At 38.4% G+C, this 19,712-nt stretch overlaps 2 protein-coding genes across 2 annotated transcripts in view; one reads left to right on the forward strand and one right to left on the reverse strand.

The window, feature by feature from the left end:
* The window catches only part of Bet3 (blocked early in transport 3), a 28,143-nt gene extending 14,876 nt beyond the window's left edge, over positions 1-13,267 (reverse strand). The window contains exons 1-2 of the mRNA XM_083141880.1: positions 13,102-13,267; positions 4,818-5,012 (exon numbers count right to left, since the gene is read on the reverse strand). Coding sequence (XP_082998006.1) covers positions 4,818-5,012; positions 13,102-13,140 — 234 coding nt within the window. The 5' untranslated portion in view covers positions 13,141-13,267. The remainder of the gene's footprint in view (positions 1-4,817; positions 5,013-13,101) is intronic.
* A 270-nt stretch (positions 13,268-13,537) lies between these two features.
* The window catches only part of nudC (nuclear distribution C, dynein complex regulator), a 116,396-nt gene continuing 110,221 nt past the window's right edge, over positions 13,538-19,712 (forward strand). Inside the window, exon 1 of the mRNA XM_083141406.1 lies at positions 13,538-13,718. Within this exon, the coding sequence (XP_082997532.1) occupies positions 13,644-13,718 (75 nt within the window). The 5' untranslated portion in view covers positions 13,538-13,643. The remainder of the gene's footprint in view (positions 13,719-19,712) is intronic.

Genomic DNA, 19,712 nt, shown 5'->3' on the forward strand with positions numbered 1-19,712 from the left:
GCAGCCAACAAGGAACAATGAGTGACAGCCTGTTTGTCCTTGCTCACTCGGCACCTGAACACACCCATATGTGATCGCTTGCTTACTGGTGACGAAAAGTGGGTCCTCTATGACACTCCCAAGAGTACCAGACATTGGTTGTCGCCACGTGACCCTGTTCCTCACACCTCAAGACCACCTCTGCACCCACGAAAGGTTATGCTCTCTGTATGATAGACTTGTCGGCAAGTGGTGCATTACGAGCTCCTTCCACCTGGTCAGACCATCACTGCTGACCTCTACTCTCAGCAGTTACAAAGGGTGCACCATGCATTGCGGCAGAAGGAGCCGGCATTGGTGAATTGCAAGGGTGTGCTGTTCCTGCACGACAATGCCAAGCCACATGTGGCAAAGAGGACCCGGGAGACCCTTCAGCAACTTGGATGGGAGACACTGTGCCATCCACCATATTCACCGGACCTTACACCAACAGATTACCACCCGTTTCATTCCCGCGACAACCACCTCCATGGAAGATCCTTCGCAAATGAGGGAGACCTGCGGAACGCACTCACGGACTTCTTTGCATCCAAGCCTGCCGAGTTTATCACCAGGCTATTGGGCAGCTCCAAAACCGTTGGCAAAAGGTGTTGGATGCTGATAGAGATTACTTCGAGACCTAAAGGTGCATACCATCCACTGTATTTCTCTTTGTTTATCACTGCTCTAGAATGGCAATAACTTTTTTTGGTTACCTTGTATTAAGCAACCTTTTTTTAAAAAAACTTCAAAATTTAAAGATTTCCCATTGAGTGCAGAGAGGGCAACGGGGTGAGTGGCTAGTAAAATCCACACACTCTGCATGCTCAGTGAAGCAAAGTTTTCCTTGAAGTGAAATCGAGGTCAAAATTTTTGAAAAAGTTCAAGAAAATCTAGAAACTGGTTCAAGGTTTGAAGTATAGGACTTCTGTTTTACTTGCATGTCTTCATTGTTGTTCTGTTTTATTTATTATATCTAATTAATCTAGATGGTATGTATAATAGACATATACAATGAATAAGAATTATTGCGGGAAACCAAATCAAATTTTGAGAATACGCCACTGCTTTATAATCTTCTAGGTTAATCATGATAATGAGGATGAAGCACAAAGAAATATCCATGTTTATCCAGGTTTCGAACTTTCTACACTAGCCTGAGACATTTCTCACTAATTCTGAGAACTGTTTCATGCTGCTTGTTGTGTTGGTTCTCCGGTGCAAGGCTGTAATGTGCAAATAGCCTTGTGCCCCTCTCCAACTATAAAAAAAGAGGCCCCCACAGATGGTAGCGACGTTGACGACGTTGTGGGGCTTTCCACTAAGAGCTACCTGCACCAACGCCTCCAACTTACAGTGATTTCATTATCTACTTGCCACTTGCAACACACAAGAAATGTTCACCACATTCCCCTAAAACTGTTTACAAAGACCGAATGGATGGTTATTTGGGTGATGGATTAACATTCCTCTCTTTTGAAGGATAGATGGTGCTATCTGAATCAGATGAGTCAGTAAGTTGACTGTGCAGTGGTGTATACACGGGAAGGGAAGGGGATTACCAGGTTTAACCCCTCCCCCCCGAGCTTTTGAAATATTATGAAAAATGCTGTACATAATTAAAAATGGCCAACTTATCACAGTCAAAGATCTGCGACACTAATAATAATAATAATAATTTGAATTATTATTCCCATGCAACCCAGAGTAAAGCACAGCATTCCAAACACTCGTGTTTTTAAGAGTGAATGCCTTGAAAATAAACAAGAATTCTTGAAAATAAAATATGAGGGCAACTATGATTTAAAAAAAAATAAAAAAAGTTGTATCTCAGCTGCATGTTTAATGAACATGTATTTCTTTTCTATGAACAATGAGAATTAACTAAAGAAAATTCTTGTTTCCTTGAAAGTAGCTAATGCAGACAAAGGCTAGGCCGACAAGAATACACAGTCACCAGTCCCATTGTTTACCAAGGCAGGTTTGAATTTCTGGATTCAAACGACAATTAGCTTAACTATTGTGAAATGTTTTGTTGGTATGAACAGCGAGACAATCAGATGTATATTATCGTGGGGATTGGTTGGCAAATCTGGCAGCCAGGAATTCCGACCCCAACTAGTTAAGTTATGGACAAAACATGAAAGTAGCTCAATGGAACATAAATTGTTACTTTCTGTAGTGCGTTGAAGTACTCCCTTTCTAGACATTGGTGACCTGGCTTCTATCCAGGGTTGCACTGTAGTACCTGTGGGTATTTGGAAGAGAGAACTGTAGCAATACCTGAAACAAGGGGAGGGAATATTGCATCATCAGTGCTTGACCAAATGGACATCTGATTGATTTGGTTTATTTTACATCACATTTCTGCCACTTTTGGCCCATCACAAAGATGAGAATGAGTGGTGATATGATGAAATTGATAAGGAATATACAAAGAACACTCATGCCCAGGTCAGGATACGAACACGGAACCTCTGGCATCATGCCACAATGTAATAACCACTCTGCCACAGAGGCCAGCCACTCCTCACATCTGTTTTCCACTAGTGGTCTATATGTTGTGTCCTTAGGCATTTTACAACTTACAACCTCGGGAGAGACACAGATGTGATATATGATTTGATTTTAAAAGTCACCTCCATAGCTTTCACATGCACGACAAAACAAGTGGGTCATGTCCGATTGACATCAAATCTTATATACCTTGTGATTCTGAAATCTGGTGAAAGCCAGTTTTCAGTTTCCCATAACAAGATATAAGTTTGTACAGTGCGAGCCTAAGTAATTAAGAAAGTGAAAAAAAGCACAAAAAATACAAAAAAGTGAAGAAAAAAAAAACCCACAAAAATTACGAAAAAGGAATTTCTAGGCAAGATTATGCAGGTGCTATAAAAATGAATTTGAGGTTCAAAACAACATGAAACAAATTTGAAAAATTAAAGCATACATTTCACTGCAAACAAATTAAAATGGCAAGCATCTTTATCCTAGTTACTGGTCACCTGATGAAGACTGTTTGTGTGCCAGAATATAAATAAAAAAAAGTAAGTTAATAATTCATGTATTCTTAAAAAATACATAAAATAACACTGCACAACACGAAATTTGTCCTTTAGATGAAAATGTGTGATTGTAATGTATTTGTGCATGACAAAAACGAATCTGCAATTTGTTTCCGTGTATTACGTATAATTTAGCCAAAAACACAAAATTTGAACGTTACATAAGAAACGTAAGGTACAATAGCCGAAAGTGTGTTTTTCCTGTTACAAAGAATGAATGCTCGAAATTATACATTGGTATAACAGGATAAGATGTATGCAAGAAGGTTACATGAAATACTATTGCTTCCTCTGTGAGTGGGACAATTGGAACAGAGATAATCATTATGTCCGTAAACAATGGTCGCTACTACAGGCATCAAGAACATATCACAAGAACTAATTGAGAAGCCCCAAAATGTGGGATGCGGCAACAAGAGAGAAGTTATTTTAATATAATCAATCAATCCGAATGTATGTCTGTCCCATTACACATCAATCTTGGTTTGATGAGAATCTTCGTCAAAGAGGCCAAGAAGGCCAAGCATTCAGGTACCTCTTACCTCCCACGCTTAAGTGAGGCAAAGGTTAAGGAAGGTGTGTTTGTTGGCACACAGATTAGAGCCGTTTGATTCTACACTTTCTCAACCAGCAAATGCAGCATGGCAGGCATTCAAGTTGGTGTGTTCTAGTTTTCCTGGGTAATGTCAAAGCACACAAATATGAATCACTGTTCGTGACATGGTGCACTGATTCCATATCATGGGATGCCACATGTACCTCAAATTACATTCACATTTGGGCTTTTTCCCGAAAAACCTGGGAGCAGTCAGTGATGAACATGGGGAAAGGTTCCACCAGGATATTACTGTGGTTGAAAAGTGGTTGGAACGGCAATATGCTTGCTGACTATTGTTGGTCTCAGGGAGACCCCTACAGATATGTACAAGTGTAAATGCTCCAGAACGTCATGTTTGTAGGTATTGTTACTGTGCTTTCTTACTGTACAGTGTATTGTAATATGCCTTTCACACATGCATCAGGTGGCTGTCCAATGAAAATGATGCATAATTAAGTTCTCGAGCTACAATTTTTTCGTACTTTGCGTTAAGTTGAAAAGCACATTAGTGTATTTGATGCTGATATTATGGGTTATATTTTGGTATCGACACACACAAAAGGAGCTTAAAGTAGATACCTACAATCACTAACTCACCACAAACTGAACATAGAACCCTTGATTACAAGGTAACAGAGTAGGCCAAGAGGCCCCATGTGTTCTAGGAAATAAATTCATATTCGTAAGTTTCTAGAAGTAAATTATGTGGTACCCTTGACTCTCTCAAGAAAGTGAAATATATTGCATGATTTATTAATGTTTTCCGTTGTTCTTGGTGCTTGAGATGTGTTATTGTTCATCCGTCACCTTGCCGTGAAGCAGAACAGCTCAAAGACTTTGTGCAAGTGAATACAGCACCCAACATGAGATTACACATGGGCATACAAATGGATTTCACTAATAAAAAGCAGTGAAAGTACTCTGAGATGCCAGTTTTTACTTACACGGGCCATACTTTGGGATCAAATATCCCCACTTTTTTGTGTGCTGGAATAAAGTATATTACATAAAACATTGATATCTGTCAATTAAAAAAATAAAACATAGTTATGGAGGAGGCCTTAATTATGTAACAGAACTATGTCCAAAAGAATGGAGCAGACTACACTTATTGTTAAATATAAGGCACAACTAACCTGAATTTTTTCAGCTGTGTCCCTGAAATCATAGCATCTTCCTGATGCTGTCCTTGCCAAGAAATCTTCTATCAATCGAATTCCTATGTTGTATCCCATTCTCTCCAGCTGCTTATTAACATCATCCACGTTTTCATAGTCTTTGAGAAGCTGCGAAACTAATGCTCCATACGTCAGAGTAAACAGTTCTGAATTCTGAAATACAGGGTGTGTGTCATTTGAAAAAGTAAATCATTCAGCATGTGTTTAGTTTTTGAATAAATGTTCAACTTACCTTCATCATGCTTAAATTGAGCATTTCTGATAATTCCACGTTAATTACCGTATTGGCCCGAATATAAGTTACACATTTTATCCAAATTTCAATTGTGAAAAATTAGGATGTGTCTTATATTCATGACCGTAACACACAGTGAAACATGAATGTTCGATCAGTACTCGAACACGGGTCTCTGATATACCATGCCATTACTCTGACCACTGAGCTACTGAGCCAGCCTGATTTTTCGCTGTCGCTGTTTTACCTGTGTGGAATCTTCTCTGCCAGTGCTACTACAACGGGATCTGTTGCCATTGAAATACAGCAGACTTCAATGTTGCTTGGTTCCTCCCAGCATACAGATGTTAATTATTGAAGATCAGGCACACACAGGAAATGTACTACGTAGAAATTTTCAGTATTTATGATAGTGTTAATGAAGGAGGTTGCTAGTATAAACTGCTGATGTCATATAGTTTTCCTATGCAAACCACGCCTGGGTCAATCCATAATTACCAAATGGTCCAGCACAGGTTGCTTGACAATTTTTTTAAAAATAATTTTGTTGTTGTTGTAAACCTTATGCAAGGGCAGTTCAAAACAGGCAGTATTTTTCTAAAAATTGACTTCATTTGAAAATGTTGGTCATTTTTGTTTCATGACTTACAGCATTTTTGGCCTTTCCAGATGGTTGTGATAATTATGATAACTTAGCTAAGAAAAATTATACGTTTTTCATTTTTTCCAAAATTTGGGCCCCAATATCTTGTTACGATTAAGAAATTTTGGTACATTTTCGTGACTTTCATTTTTATTTCTGACAGCCCTCGTATAAATTCTTTAGGAGTTCTAATCCTTTTGTATGAATATTTCGTTCCTTGTTAAAATTGTAACACAGTTTCTGCCAAGCGAAAAAGAATGCAAAGCAAGTTGAAGCTTGCATTCTTTTCTTTCTTATCAACAATGGGTTCTTTTTCGGTCGGCGCTGCGGGGTTTTGTAAGTAAATTTTTGCTGTATTGTGTTTCTTGATATGCCTTTTTGGAAGGGGTAATTGTTAAAGCTAAAAATAACTTTCCATACGTCCAAAACTTTTGTTCAGGGAATAGAATTGCGCAATCCCGCGAGTATAAATACCAGCCCTTTCGCTGGCAAAATAATCATTATTTTCAGGAATCTTTAGGTGATTAAATCGCTTGTCGAGGTCCAGGGCTGGGAGAATATGGGCTTTGTGTGGGGAGTGGCTGGTCAGCTCTCCCTTCCACAATGTCCGAAGTTCTCCGTAAGCCACCTTTCAGGATTAGTGCTGGTCAGCATGATCCTTAAAGGGGATTTAGGGGGCATATAAATAATTTGATTCATATATAATTATTTAATCTTAATAATTTAAAATTTGTTATTTGTTCATAAATCGTAAATTCTGTTGGAGTTGTCACTGGTCAGTGTGACTCCGATGTAAATTCAAGTTAAATAAATTAGGCTTATCAAAGATATACATCCTTCTCGTCGAGTTAATTTTTATTCTAAATCATTCGGAATTCTGGTCAGGAGGTTCAATTAATTAAAAGTTTATTCCTTTATTTACTTTAATCCAAGAGCATACCTCTTGTCAAAGGGTGCCTTTTAAATCTCATAGCTTATATAGTTTACATATCCGTTTTAAAGTCTGAGTATACGGAACGTTGAGGAAAGTTTGTGGTTTCTCTTATTTAGGTTGATATTAGATGTAATTTTGAAACAGCTATAATAGGTGACCTGTCGTATGTAAGTTTTTCTAGAAATCATTTAAGTAAAAGTCTACTGTTTTGCTTTTGTAAAGTGAGTAGCCAACAGCGTTGAAAAGGGTAGACATAGATTCCCCTATTATGTTAAGGAATTCCACGTGGAAATTTGTAATTTGTGGCCGAGATATGACATTGATAAAGGGTAGAGAAAGGCTCCCCATATATTTTAATTATGAATGTTTTTAGAGGTTGACCCTCAAGATGGTAGTTTACCTCATGAGTTCTATAGAACATAATGTAGATGTGAAAATATGACAAAAGCACGAATAGGAATTTACGGATAGATGTTATGCAAATTTTTCTTTTGTCTTGATTACAAGTAATATTGGCGACCATTAGTGAATAAATTGTCACCCGTTTATTGAAACCAAGTTACAGCTGTGTCAGTTCTATGATGGGATATGGACATGTAATATAAGAGAGTGCTCTCTGGGTTTTATGTTAACTCAATAGAAAGTTTTGACTATATTATGGAAGTCGTTATGATCTAAATTTTATTTTGGCATTGTTGTAGTTTTTCTTTTGATCAGAAGTTTGTATATTTTTCTTTTAATTTAACTATGTTGGGATTTGTGAATACGTTGATTAAGGTTTAAACGGAGAACCTTCTCTCATGTTAATTTTTGGAATGTTTATTGGAAATTCGAGAATGTAAATACATTTGTAATCGCTAATGGGTATTTCTTTCAGAGTAAATTTAGTTTATAAGTACAAATTAACTGGCCTCCTTTTGGTTTGATGAGGTGTCCCACCGTCACTGGTCAGTGAGGCGGAGGCTTTATCAATCCATAAGATGTCAGTTTAAATTATGCTGATTTCGCTCGCGACTCGCATGCGTATCCTCACTTGTCAGTGGGATGCGGGTGCGATCACGATGGAAGTTTAAGCGTAAGGAAGGTTACCTCACTTTAGAGTTAAGGTTCTTGGTTAAGTAAGCATAAATTATTATTTTTATTATTATTCAAAAGCAGACCCTTACCCGAACTTTGGGATGCAGACTCTCATGACCCGCAGGAACTGAGTGTAGTTGTGGCATATATATGTATATTTTATAACAAAGAGAAATGGTAGGCAGCGACGCTTGGTCTTGGTCTTTCGAGGGGACCGAGCCGGTGTGTCGTGTGCCTTGGCAACAGGCCGAAGGCCTATATTGTTGCAATCTGCAGTGGGAGACTTGATGAATATTTTATATTTACAACATAAAGAGTACCGTAATTGTAAAAAAAATTTGAGATTGATATTCCATAGATAATAAAGTTACAACAGGGGAAAGTTGGTCATAAGCAGGAAATCTACACTATTAGTCACAAAGAAATATTTACTTTTAATGAACTATCTTGCAACTAATATTCTTATATTTATTAATTACATCATATGAATGGCATAGTAAGCCCACCTTACGAAATCGAGGGTGGGTTATGTGACCACGGACCCCAGTAGTTCACAAATGGACACACTATCAACTAATATGTAACGGAAAATAAACATACGAGGTGCATCCAGAAAGTAATTTTCCCTATTTTTTCCCCGTGAAAGTAAACATAATGAGCCATGTAAATTGCGCTTGCGCAGCAGAGCTAAGACATATCAATCATATGCCAGGCGGAGAGATCCCGCCCGGCTCCAGTAGCGAGGCAACAGTGGTCCGAAACGGAAGCTCGTATTCCTTCTCCCACCGCATGCGAGGTTCGGTCGGTGATAAAGTTCCTGAATGCACAAACCATTGCGTCAATTGACATTCGTTGTCATTCAGATGGTGCGTTGCTGGTGTCGGCAGTTTTCGGAGGGTTGTCAAAGTGTCCATGATGAAGAGCGCAGTGGGCATCCGTCCCTCATCACTGATGATCTGGTTGAGCTGGTGCGGCAGCGCATCGTAGAGAACCGTCGCTTCACGATTATGGAGCTGAGTAGCCTTTTTCCACAGATATTGCGATCTGTGTTGCATGAGATTGTCACACAGCGCCTGCTGTTCAAAAAATTGTGTGCCAGGTGGGTGCCGAAAAACCTGACACCCGAACACAAAATGAAATGTTCAGGAGCAGCACTGACATTCCTGCAACGGTACCATGATGACGGTGATGATTTCCTCGACTGGATCGTCACGGGTGATGAGACGTGGATTTCGCACTTCACCACGGAAACCAAGCAGCAGTCAATGCATTGGCGGCATAGTGGATCTCCAGTCAAGAAGAAATTCAAACAGACGCTGTCGGTACAGAAAGTGATGTGCACCGTGTTTTGGGACAGGAAGGGCATTTTGCTCATTGACTTCCTCCCCAGAGGTGAAACGGTGAACGCTGACCATTACTGTGAAACACTAAGGAAATTGCGACGTGCCATTCAAAACAAGAGGCGTGGCATGCTTACTGCAGGTGTTGTGCTCGTGACAATGCTCGTCCACATACGGCTCGGCGCACAGCAGCTGTTTTGACGGAATTCGGCTGGGAGTTGTTTGATCATCCACCTTAGTCCTGATCTGGCTCCCAGCGATTTTCACGTTTTCTTGCACCTCAAGAAATTCCTGTCCTCCGGTGAGTGTTTTGGCAACGACGAAGAGCTGAAGACGTCTGTCACACGCTGGTTCCATTCACAGGCGGCAGAGTTCTACGACAGTGGGATCCAAAAGTTGATACCACGATACGACAAGTGTGTCAATTCTGGTGGTTGCTATGTTGAAAAATAGCTGAACCTTTGCTGTACCTGTTGCCAATAAATGGTTTCCTGAAACTGTGTTGGTTTTTTTTTAAAAAAATAGGGAAACTTACTTTCTGGATGTGCCTCGTATATAACAAGCCTATATCTTCAAAGAAGCTTATGTGAAGAAAATCAACAGCTAGGAGCATATTCTGGTAAGGATGTCGAATCGACCCTTCTTAATAGAAATATGTTTGATACATCGTTGGAAAGGGTATGAATCAACAATTCCAGAAATGTAAAATGTAAGGTGAGGAAACAATTGGAAGTGGAAAAAAAAAGTAGTATTAATTGTCCCCCGATAATTGACCTACTGCCCCCAACCGCTACCGTGGCCCTGCCTCCGCTCCGGCTACCCAGTTTTCTCTATAGAGTCCTTGTTAAAGGCATGTTAGAAATTGGCCGGAGTCACCTGCCCCCCAAATGAGCCCCCCCACCTTTTAAATTTGAAGAAATCCGTTTCCAGGATACGGAAAACTTACCTGAATTTCACCAAGCATCCACCACACGTCATATTAGGCATATACCCACAGCCCATTCCTTCTAACGAGTAGCTTACATTCACTGCCACATTTTCGACATTTCTTTCCTTTCTTCACGATCCCGGTTTCAATTAAATTAAAAAATCCACTGGATCTTCCACACCCAGTACGAATTTCACCACGCATCCACGACACGTCATGTTTCTAACTTTTGTTGCAAACACACGACAGTTCGAAACACTGGATACCCAAAGAACATGAACAAAACACAATCACGACACGTGATGATGTACGAAGGTGTTCGCACCAAAGGCTATTCTCCGTCGGAGCATGAATTTTCAACGAAGAACATGAATTTCCGCTATGATACATTCCCACATCACACAAAACACCTTCCCGATGTTAGACAATGCTAGAGGAACTTATTTCGGTAAGTAGTTCCTTCTGTAAAAATGAAGAAATCTGTTTGAACTATAGTAAATTAGTACCACTATCCTTCGGACACCTCTAATTTTTTCGTTTCGTCAATTTTTGACATTCGTACTTACGTATCTGCTTCGCGGAACATTCCTGAAGGTGTATCAATGTTGTTTTTATGAAATTAATTGCATTTTTTCACATTACCAGTACGTCTTTCTGATAGGCCTTTTCCCTTGCCTGAGACGAACTAACCTAACCATGCACCAATAGTGTGTGGGGCTAGCGGCAATGGTTCGCAATTATTTCCAATTTCTAGATCCTGATACTAACACGACACCAAATTTTAACTATGTTTCCTAACCTAACAGAACTAACCTATCCACGTGCCAATGGTTCGTGGGGATAGCTATTCTCCGTCGGAGAATTAATTTTCAACGAACAACATGAATTTCAGCTATGAAACATTCCCATATCACACAAAACACCTTCCCGATGTTCGACAATGCTACAGGAACTTATTACGGTAAGTAGTTTCTTCTGTAAAAATAAATAAATGTGTCTGAAGGATAGTAAACAAGTACCAAACGGTAAAACACAAGGGTCGATTGTGCAGTCTAGCCCATATTCTAGCCCTTCAGATTTACTTCACTGGGATTCATTGCCATTTAGATGATTTTCAATGAGATTTCCCTGAGAATTTAACTTTTTTAAAATTCCCTGAGATTTCCAGGTTTTTCCAGGTGTGTGGGAACTCTGATCAATGATACAGTTTTTTCTTGAACTATATCTAAAACATAAACAAATTTCTATGAGAATAGCATGGGAACGAACCCAAGATGAAATCATTTTTTTGCTAACTCAATTACTACTTTTCTTGAACGGTGGGTGTTCAAACATAAAAGAAAACACAATTTACACAAAATGTAAAGATTTCTCCAGTGATATGGAAATATGTATAACTTCTATTGGGTCAGTAGACAATACCCATTTAATAATAATAATATTTTATTGTCATTAAGCTTGCACAGCAATAGACAACGTCAAGAACAAAATACATGTGAAATATATTATAAAATAATATAAAATTATAACCCATTTTATGTTTAAGTTACACTAAAATACAATATTTTTAATTTCCAGAAATTCTTGAGTTGAGTACAATGGTGTAGCAACTAACCAGGCATACAGTTTATGTTTAAATACATTCATAGGCATATTTGTCACATCAAGAGGTAGCTTATTAAATAGTCTTAATCCTAGAGCTTCATAACTATTCAGGGATTTTGAGAGTCTATGATAGGGTATATTTATACGCCTGCTGTTTCTTGTAGTATAGGAATGTACATCTTGTCTACCTTGTAGCTTTGGCAAATTTTTCGATACTACTTTACTATACCGGAGACACCTATCAATGATTTATTTCGCAATTTTTTTAGGTATAATTTAACAATACAGGGAATTTCTCCAATTTGTTTGAATTTTCGGTTACTTACTAATTTGGGTCTCCTAATCACGAATCTGCACTTAAAATTTGGCGCTCACGTATAAATTTGGCGCTTATTTGGGGGCAGGTGAATCCGGCCACTTTCTAACATGCCCTTAACAGGGAGTCTATAGATATAGGCGGGAAGCCGAAGCGGAGCGGAGGCGGGAAGCCGAAGCGGAGCGGAGGCGGGGCCGCGATAGCGGTTGGGGGCGGTAGGTCGATTACCCCAGGGGCGGAGCCCGGAACCGGCGGGAAATTCGGAAATCGAGGGTGTGGAAATAAGAACTTAATTTCGATTATTTTGCTATTTCCACGTGTGAGCGCCAAATTTTGACTGCAGATTCGTGATTAGGGGGCCAAAATTAGTGAGTATGACGAATTTCAAACAAAATGGAGAAATTCCCTGTATTGTAAAATCGCTCCTTTTTTTACATTGCTAATGTACTATTCTGCATTGCGCAACATTTCTTTAGGTGAAATAATGAATTTCTAACAAAAATAATGTATATTTCTTACATTAACGAGTACTTACTGTTGTTCCTCATTTCCCACAAACCATCCACCATTGACGTTAGGCCAAAAATTCACCATAGCCCCACGAACCATCACAGGGACGAGGTATGCCTACTAGGTTAGGTTAGGTTCCATTAGCACTCCTTTCGTTCAATTTAGCAAATACGGACAACATCGGCTTGTAGCAGCAGCAATAGCGCGTATTGTGCTCTCGTGCAGAAAGTAAATGGCGGCAGCAGCAATAGCGCGTAGGAAATAGATTTTCGTAGAAAACCACATGCATTCGCATTAAAATGGATCAAACCTACATTCCCGAACATGAACAACGCTACAGAAAATGATTTGCGTAAGTACTTTCTCCTGTAAATTTGAAGAAATCCGTCTCCGGTATAGTAAAGTGTTAAAAATTTTTCTTTACATACAACAGCACAGTGTAAATATATACATTTATCACAGTCATTAAGATGGATTAACTTCAGAATAATAATTAAAATTACCAAGACGTCACGACGCAGCCTATTATATTAGTACCAAGTCTAACAGAAAAGATTTATAGCCCAGAGATATCATTTTGAGAAATAGGTTTGGTTTGATTCACAATTTTATGCGAGTAATTCCGTGCAAGCAAGATGAAAAAATGTAACATACCACTTTCTTGGAGTCTAATCTTGTTCCTTGCCTTGACATATTCCACAATTAATAGTACTACCAATACAAAATAAGTAACGATTATTTTATTACACTAAATCCATTATAGGAAACAACTACAGAACGACCTTTGTTGTGAATTTTTCTCTTGCTCTCTCCTTCTCGCTCTCTCTCACTTACTACTTTAACGATTAGTCCCATGCGAGGAAGCTACGTAAATATCACATAATATTAGTTAAATTATGTAAGTGAATAATCTAACACCCAAAAATATCAAGAAAGTAATCAGGGTAGCTTTATTTTAGATTTTATGCAAAATAATTATGTTTTTCTGGCTAGTTACGGATGTTCTCTTTGGGATAATTAAGCAGATCCTTTTTGATGAATCGATAGTTTTCCTCGAATCGTGTCTCAGTCGATCGATATTAAACAAAACGGCAAGCACTGGCACTTCAAGTTGGAGTTGCACGTTTCTGGAAGTGTCTGGTTTACATAAATTGATATTGTCACTTTGTTCAGTGTCTGTTGAGTTAATTCTTACGATGGCAGGGAATGAGGAGAAGTTCGATGGTCTTTTGCTGAACATGGCTCAACAACACGAAGGTGGTGTCCAAGAAGTAAGCATTAAATATATTTTACTCATGGAAGCGAAAACAACTCCTTGCCAAAGTATCGGCAAAATATATATATTTTTATTTATTTCTACAGAATACTCTCTAAGTAAGTGTTCATTGGATCAAAGGAAACTTTTCCATTGAGAGTAAATACATGTGGATTTCTACGAAAGAGAATAATTTATATAATGCCAATTGTGTATTTTATGCATATACACAAAATACCTTCGATTCTAAGGTGAGGGCGTACCTGAACGCCACACAGTTTGTTGCAAGAACTTTGGGAGCGATTTTACAATACCGGACAATTCCCCGATTTCGTTCATATTTCGCATACTCAATAATTTAGGGCTCCTAATCACGAATCTGCAGTTAATATTTGGCGCTCACGTGTGGCATTTCCAAAAAAAGGGGGTTAGTGATCGCAACCGACAATGCACAATTGCTCATTATTTATTGCAAGATTTTGCATTTCGAATACTTAAAGAACGTAATATATATTCCTGATATTACTACGACCCCAAATTTGAACTGTTTACCTAACCTAACCGTGCATTGTTCGTGGGGCTATCCGTGAATGGTTTGTGTGGCTATCTGAGAATAGTTTGTGGGGCTACCCGTACATCGTTAGAGGGGTTTAAGGCTAATTGCGACCAGGCACTGTCAAAAAATGTCAGTTTCGTAGCATATTTTCTTTCATCATGGAATCTATTTCACCGGGAAATAATGTATTTTTTGAACAGAAGTGTCTCTTCGACGCACAATTTTCGTTCCTTTCATTTCCTTGCACTACATGAACAACATGTTTTGAATGTTTGATGACGTAACTCCCTGTCAGTGTTTCCAACCATGCCATTTTTTGTAAGAAGATGACAATTTTAACTATGCCTAACATAACCTAACCTTGCCATGCATGGTTTGTGGTGCTGTCCGTGCATGGTTCATGGGGATTTTTTGGTTGACAAGGTTGGAAACACTGCGTACCCAATGATGTACCACGCTAGTCAAGCTGTCTCGCCATATTGTCTCTTACAGAAGCGAAATAAGGAACAACAATAATTACTCATGTCACAAATTGAAATTATTTTCATGAAAAAAGCAAAATACCACCTTGAAGAATCTTTCATAATGCAGAATAGAAGAGTACGAATGTTAAAAATGACAAAAGAAACGAGTGAGAGGTGTTGGGCCCATACCAAAGTTTTACCTCTCCTTCCTCCATCTTCCTCACATGAACAACTGAGGGTCTCACTTATCGCACACCACTTTAGCAACCTTGTATACTGAACGCAATGCAACGTAACGAATACAGGTCTCACATATCACACAACACTTTAGCAACCTTGGGTACTGAACGTAACTCATTGCGAACGTCACTTGTTCATATGAGAAAAATGGCTCCCATTGTTGTTTATGTATTGAGAATCAGCATGGTTATTCACAACGTTAGGTAAATGTCTGTTATATCGGAGACACATAAAAATCTGATATTTTGTGTTTCGGATGGTTCGTACTTCCAATTGTGTATTGCGGAACATAGTTGAAGGTGCCATTATGCTTTTTACACGAAAATAACTTCGATTTTTCACATTACGAGTAATTCTTTTGGTTCCTTTCTTTTGTTGCGGAACATACAATATGGCACGCACAGCTGTGGATCGTCGTGCTTTTGTTTTGTCGATTTGGAGTGGGTGTGCAGTGTTTCAACCTTCTTAACCAAAAAATACCTACTTTCATGTTCATTATGTCATCACAAACCATTGACGGATAGCCCTAAAAACCATTCACGATAGCCCCATGAACCATTGACGGATAGCCCCAAAAACGATTCACGATAGCCCCATGAACCACTGACGGATAGCCCCAAAAATCATTCATGATAGCCCCACAGATCATTTCCGGCAAGTTTAGGTTAGGTAAGCATAGTTTTTTAAAAAAAATCTCATAAAATAAGGCATGCTTGCAAACACTGGCGAGACCGCATGACTTTCGACGCTTGCGCCATCTGCAGGTACATAATGAAAACAACGGCATAATGTTGCTGCTTTGCACAAAATGCAAGTTTATTATATCCAAAGTGCTTACTTCTACGGTGAGAAAATACCTCGACGAACTTTCAAAATGCTACAGAAACTAATTTCCGTAAGTAGTTTCTTCTGTAAAAATGAAGAAATGTGTCTCCGATATAACAAACATTTACCCAACATTATTTTACAACTTCTACACGTTAATTTACAATTTCTACACATGACCACCAAATCTTAACTGCTGATACGTCATCAGGACTCCATAATTAGTGAGTATTGGAATTAACAAAATTATGCCTTTTTTTTTGTATTGTAAAATCGCAACCTTCTACATGTTATTTTGCAAGTTCCATATGTGAGCACCAAATTTTAACTGCAGATTCGTGATTAGAAGCCCTAAATTATTGAGTATGCAAAATATGAAAGAAATTGAGAAAGTGTCCAGTATTGTAAAATCATACCGAACTTTGCTGTTAGCTAATATGGGCACCTAGGTTTACGTTGTCCCTGGAAGTTTTTTTCCCTTTAAATGTAATATTGCAATAAACGTTTTGGGTACAGGAAACACGAAAAATTTCTCGGTACAGGTAACTCACTGTACAACCTCTAGAATTCCATTTTATGTAATATAAAAGTTGTTCGAACATGCAGGAAAACTCAAATAACTGAGATATTTGATCCCAAAGCAACGTCCGCGCATGTAAAACAAACTCCTATTCCGGACTACTCTCCGGAAAAATTTACAAACAACAGAATACTTAACACTCCTGATTTAACAACAACGTCAAATTACTATTGCAACCTAACTGAACCCTCCTAACCTATCAACGATTTCCAGTATGAACGAAAACATATATTTTTTCAAAGTACTAACACAAGGATGTCATATTACTTTTGCAACCTAACGCATGTCTCCTAACCTAACATCCATTTCCAATATGAGCAAAATTATGAAGTTTTTCAAAATAGTAACACAACAATGTCAAATTACTATTGCTACTAAACCTAACCTAAGAACTATTGTAAAAAGGAACAAAAAATATAATTTAAATATAATTTAATTTTTCAATATTCTAACCTTACAAAAATGCACTTTCTACCATGTGGTTGCAGGGGCGAAATGTGTAAAATTGCAGAAGAATCACACCCTACAAACACTAACCATGCATAGGGTATCTTTCCGCAATATCCTTAGAGATATTCCTGCGTCCATAGGTCCATGCAATTATCTCCACATGAACTAATCGGCATATTCCTGCACAAGCTTCTGACCCCTAGACCCTCTCCGCCTCAAGTATCCTTTCACACTCGACCAAAAACCATCCACCTGGTTTGTACAAACCCCAGTTATTGTATCAAGGAAGTGGCCTTATGCCTAACAGTCTTTTGAATGTAAGGGGAAACATTCCCAAGGCTGGACAGGCATTTATAAGATGCCCAGATTCCTGGTAGTACATAATTTTCAATCAACAGAATCATGGTTTCGGATAATCGATCGACAACGAACAAAAGCAAGCCCTTTTTTGTGATGCAAACTAACAGTCCGAAAGCCCATCTTTCCCTAACAAGCCTTCCTCTGTTGTACTTCCTCCTCATAAACACACATTTGTCAATCTGTACAACAGAACCAACCCAATCCAAATTTGAAATAGTCAGGTGACTTCAAGTAACTTCCAAGAACAAATATCTCGAACATAGTGAAATTAACTGGCACACCACTTTCTTACTAACCTTGATGACACTGGAGACAGGATGAAGGGAAACTTTGTAAGACCCCAGAAATATAATTGAATAAATATGTGTCAGAGACAGTTTCATATTTTCAAAAAGTGTTCCTGTCATAGCAGAGCAATCCAACTTGCATTTGGAACACCTAAAAAGGAATTCCTCCAACCCACTCTGCTTGCTGCATTTTCAATTTCATCCATACATTCCTTCGATATTGTCTGCTGCACTTGACACATTTCTTGTTCCTGGTCGTTAAACCATCCTCCTGCAACTCAGGAAATAAACCTCAGGATCCCAGCGAAAGAATGCTATATATATGCATATATCGACACAATGTTCATTATGCCTCACTAGCACTTACCATACTAAAGATGCACAGCCACCTTCCAAACAAAAAGCATGTGACATGCACCAAAACATTGTCTGTAGTATATCTCATGTCCCCTAACGTCAAACCAGGATTGCCAATTTTCAATTTCCTATAATTCCAATATCGCTCCAACTTACAAACCATAAACATAATGAAACAACATGTCAAATTCCATTCACATCAATTTGCCATTCTTCCGTCAAGTCAGAACTTTCAAAACCAGTACCTTTCCATAACAATACAAAAGCAATGCATAACACATAATTTCACAGATTTATTTGATACCACCAAGAAATACTCATTACTCCACTATAATTCATCTCCGTGAGCTAAAAAGAACAGAAATTTTTCGTATAGAAAATAATCTCCACAAATGATGCCAAAATTATCACCTTCCCAGCGTGGGTACGGAGGGTTAAGGATACGAATTTCTCTTTTTCTCTTCATTCCCCTCTCACATGTACTTTTTTTGGGTGCAAATATATTTAAAAATACCTAATAATTTTTGCATTTTAAGGTAAAAATTTCCTTCTCAAACCTTGAAAGATTATTTAACACTTAAATTGTCTTTAAAAATGTGTTAATTTGATTCCTATACTTGTGAAATTCAGGATATGCAAGTCGGACCAAAATCTGAATTTATAGTCAATTTGTTATAGCTACTGTTCTTGGATATTATATATTTATAGATCTCGCACGACAACTTTAGCTCTGGGGAAAGTGGAAATCCGAGGGGCCCATATGAGTTTTTTCAAGAAAAAGGCAGGCTGGTGCAGCAATATTCCAATGTGCCATCTACAAATGTCAACAATTAAATGGTCACTTAGTTTAGATGTATATTTGCATAATTGGGCAAAGGGTTTCTGCATTGCGAAGCCAGGCAAGAAATGTGGAAGAAGCACAAGCCTCGTTTCCAATGACTTGGCGATATCTGTGGCGGAATGGTTAGCACGAGCTACGATGTGAGGAGCCCCGGGTTTGAATTCTGGCCTGTAGAAGGTAGTGTTTTTGTGTGTGTCCCTTCATCAGTATCATCACTCATCGTCATCTTCACCATTAGCCAAAAGTGACAGGAAGCGAAGTAAAATAAATCAAATCAATTAATCCAATTTGGATAAAGGGGTTATTAATTCAGTGATTGATTTTATTTATTTTACTTCGCTTTTCTCCCACTTTTGGCTAATCGCAAAGATGAGGTTAACTGATGATATGACAAAACTCATGAAGGGACAATCACAAAGAACTCCCATGCCCAGGCTGGGAATTGAACCCGGGACCTATGATGTTGAAGCGCACTGTGCTACACTCTGCCACAACCGTAAATAGGGGTTATTAGAAGGCTTGTAAAGGATTCTTACGATGCGGACAATATGCTACTGTACCTACACCTATCAAAGAAATTGCGATAAAAAGTCTATTTTTGGTCACATTATGGAAATGTTTACATATTTGTTTTCCTTATTAAAGAACTGAATCAAATAGGAAGATTTAGACGGAAAAAACAGATATTATTGTAATGTGCGACGATTTATTGAGATATATTCATGAAACACTGAAAGGGCCATGTAATGAAACATACATAAACGAAAATCATACGGTGCCAAAACGTGGCAATGTGACAAAGAGGTTGTAAGGCCTCTACCACCAAGTGGAAACTGTAGGAGGCTTCTAATAGCAACCATTGACGTACCGGAGTTTCCTGTGGCTTTCCACTAGTAAAATATTTGGGGCCCTTAGTGAAAAATAATATATGTCGAGAATACCATAACATATATATGCATTGATGATGTCAGAGGGATGGACAGATGTTTTAACCCAATAACTTGCATTAAGAAAAGGAGAGAGAAGCTCTCAGCATTGCGTACAAAGCAA

The sequence above is a fragment of the Lepisma saccharinum genome, chromosome 20, assembly GCF_977018435.1.
Source record: "Lepisma saccharinum chromosome 20, izLepSacc3.1, whole genome shotgun sequence".
NCBI classification, from domain to species: domain Eukaryota; kingdom Metazoa; phylum Arthropoda; class Insecta; order Zygentoma; family Lepismatidae; genus Lepisma; species Lepisma saccharinum.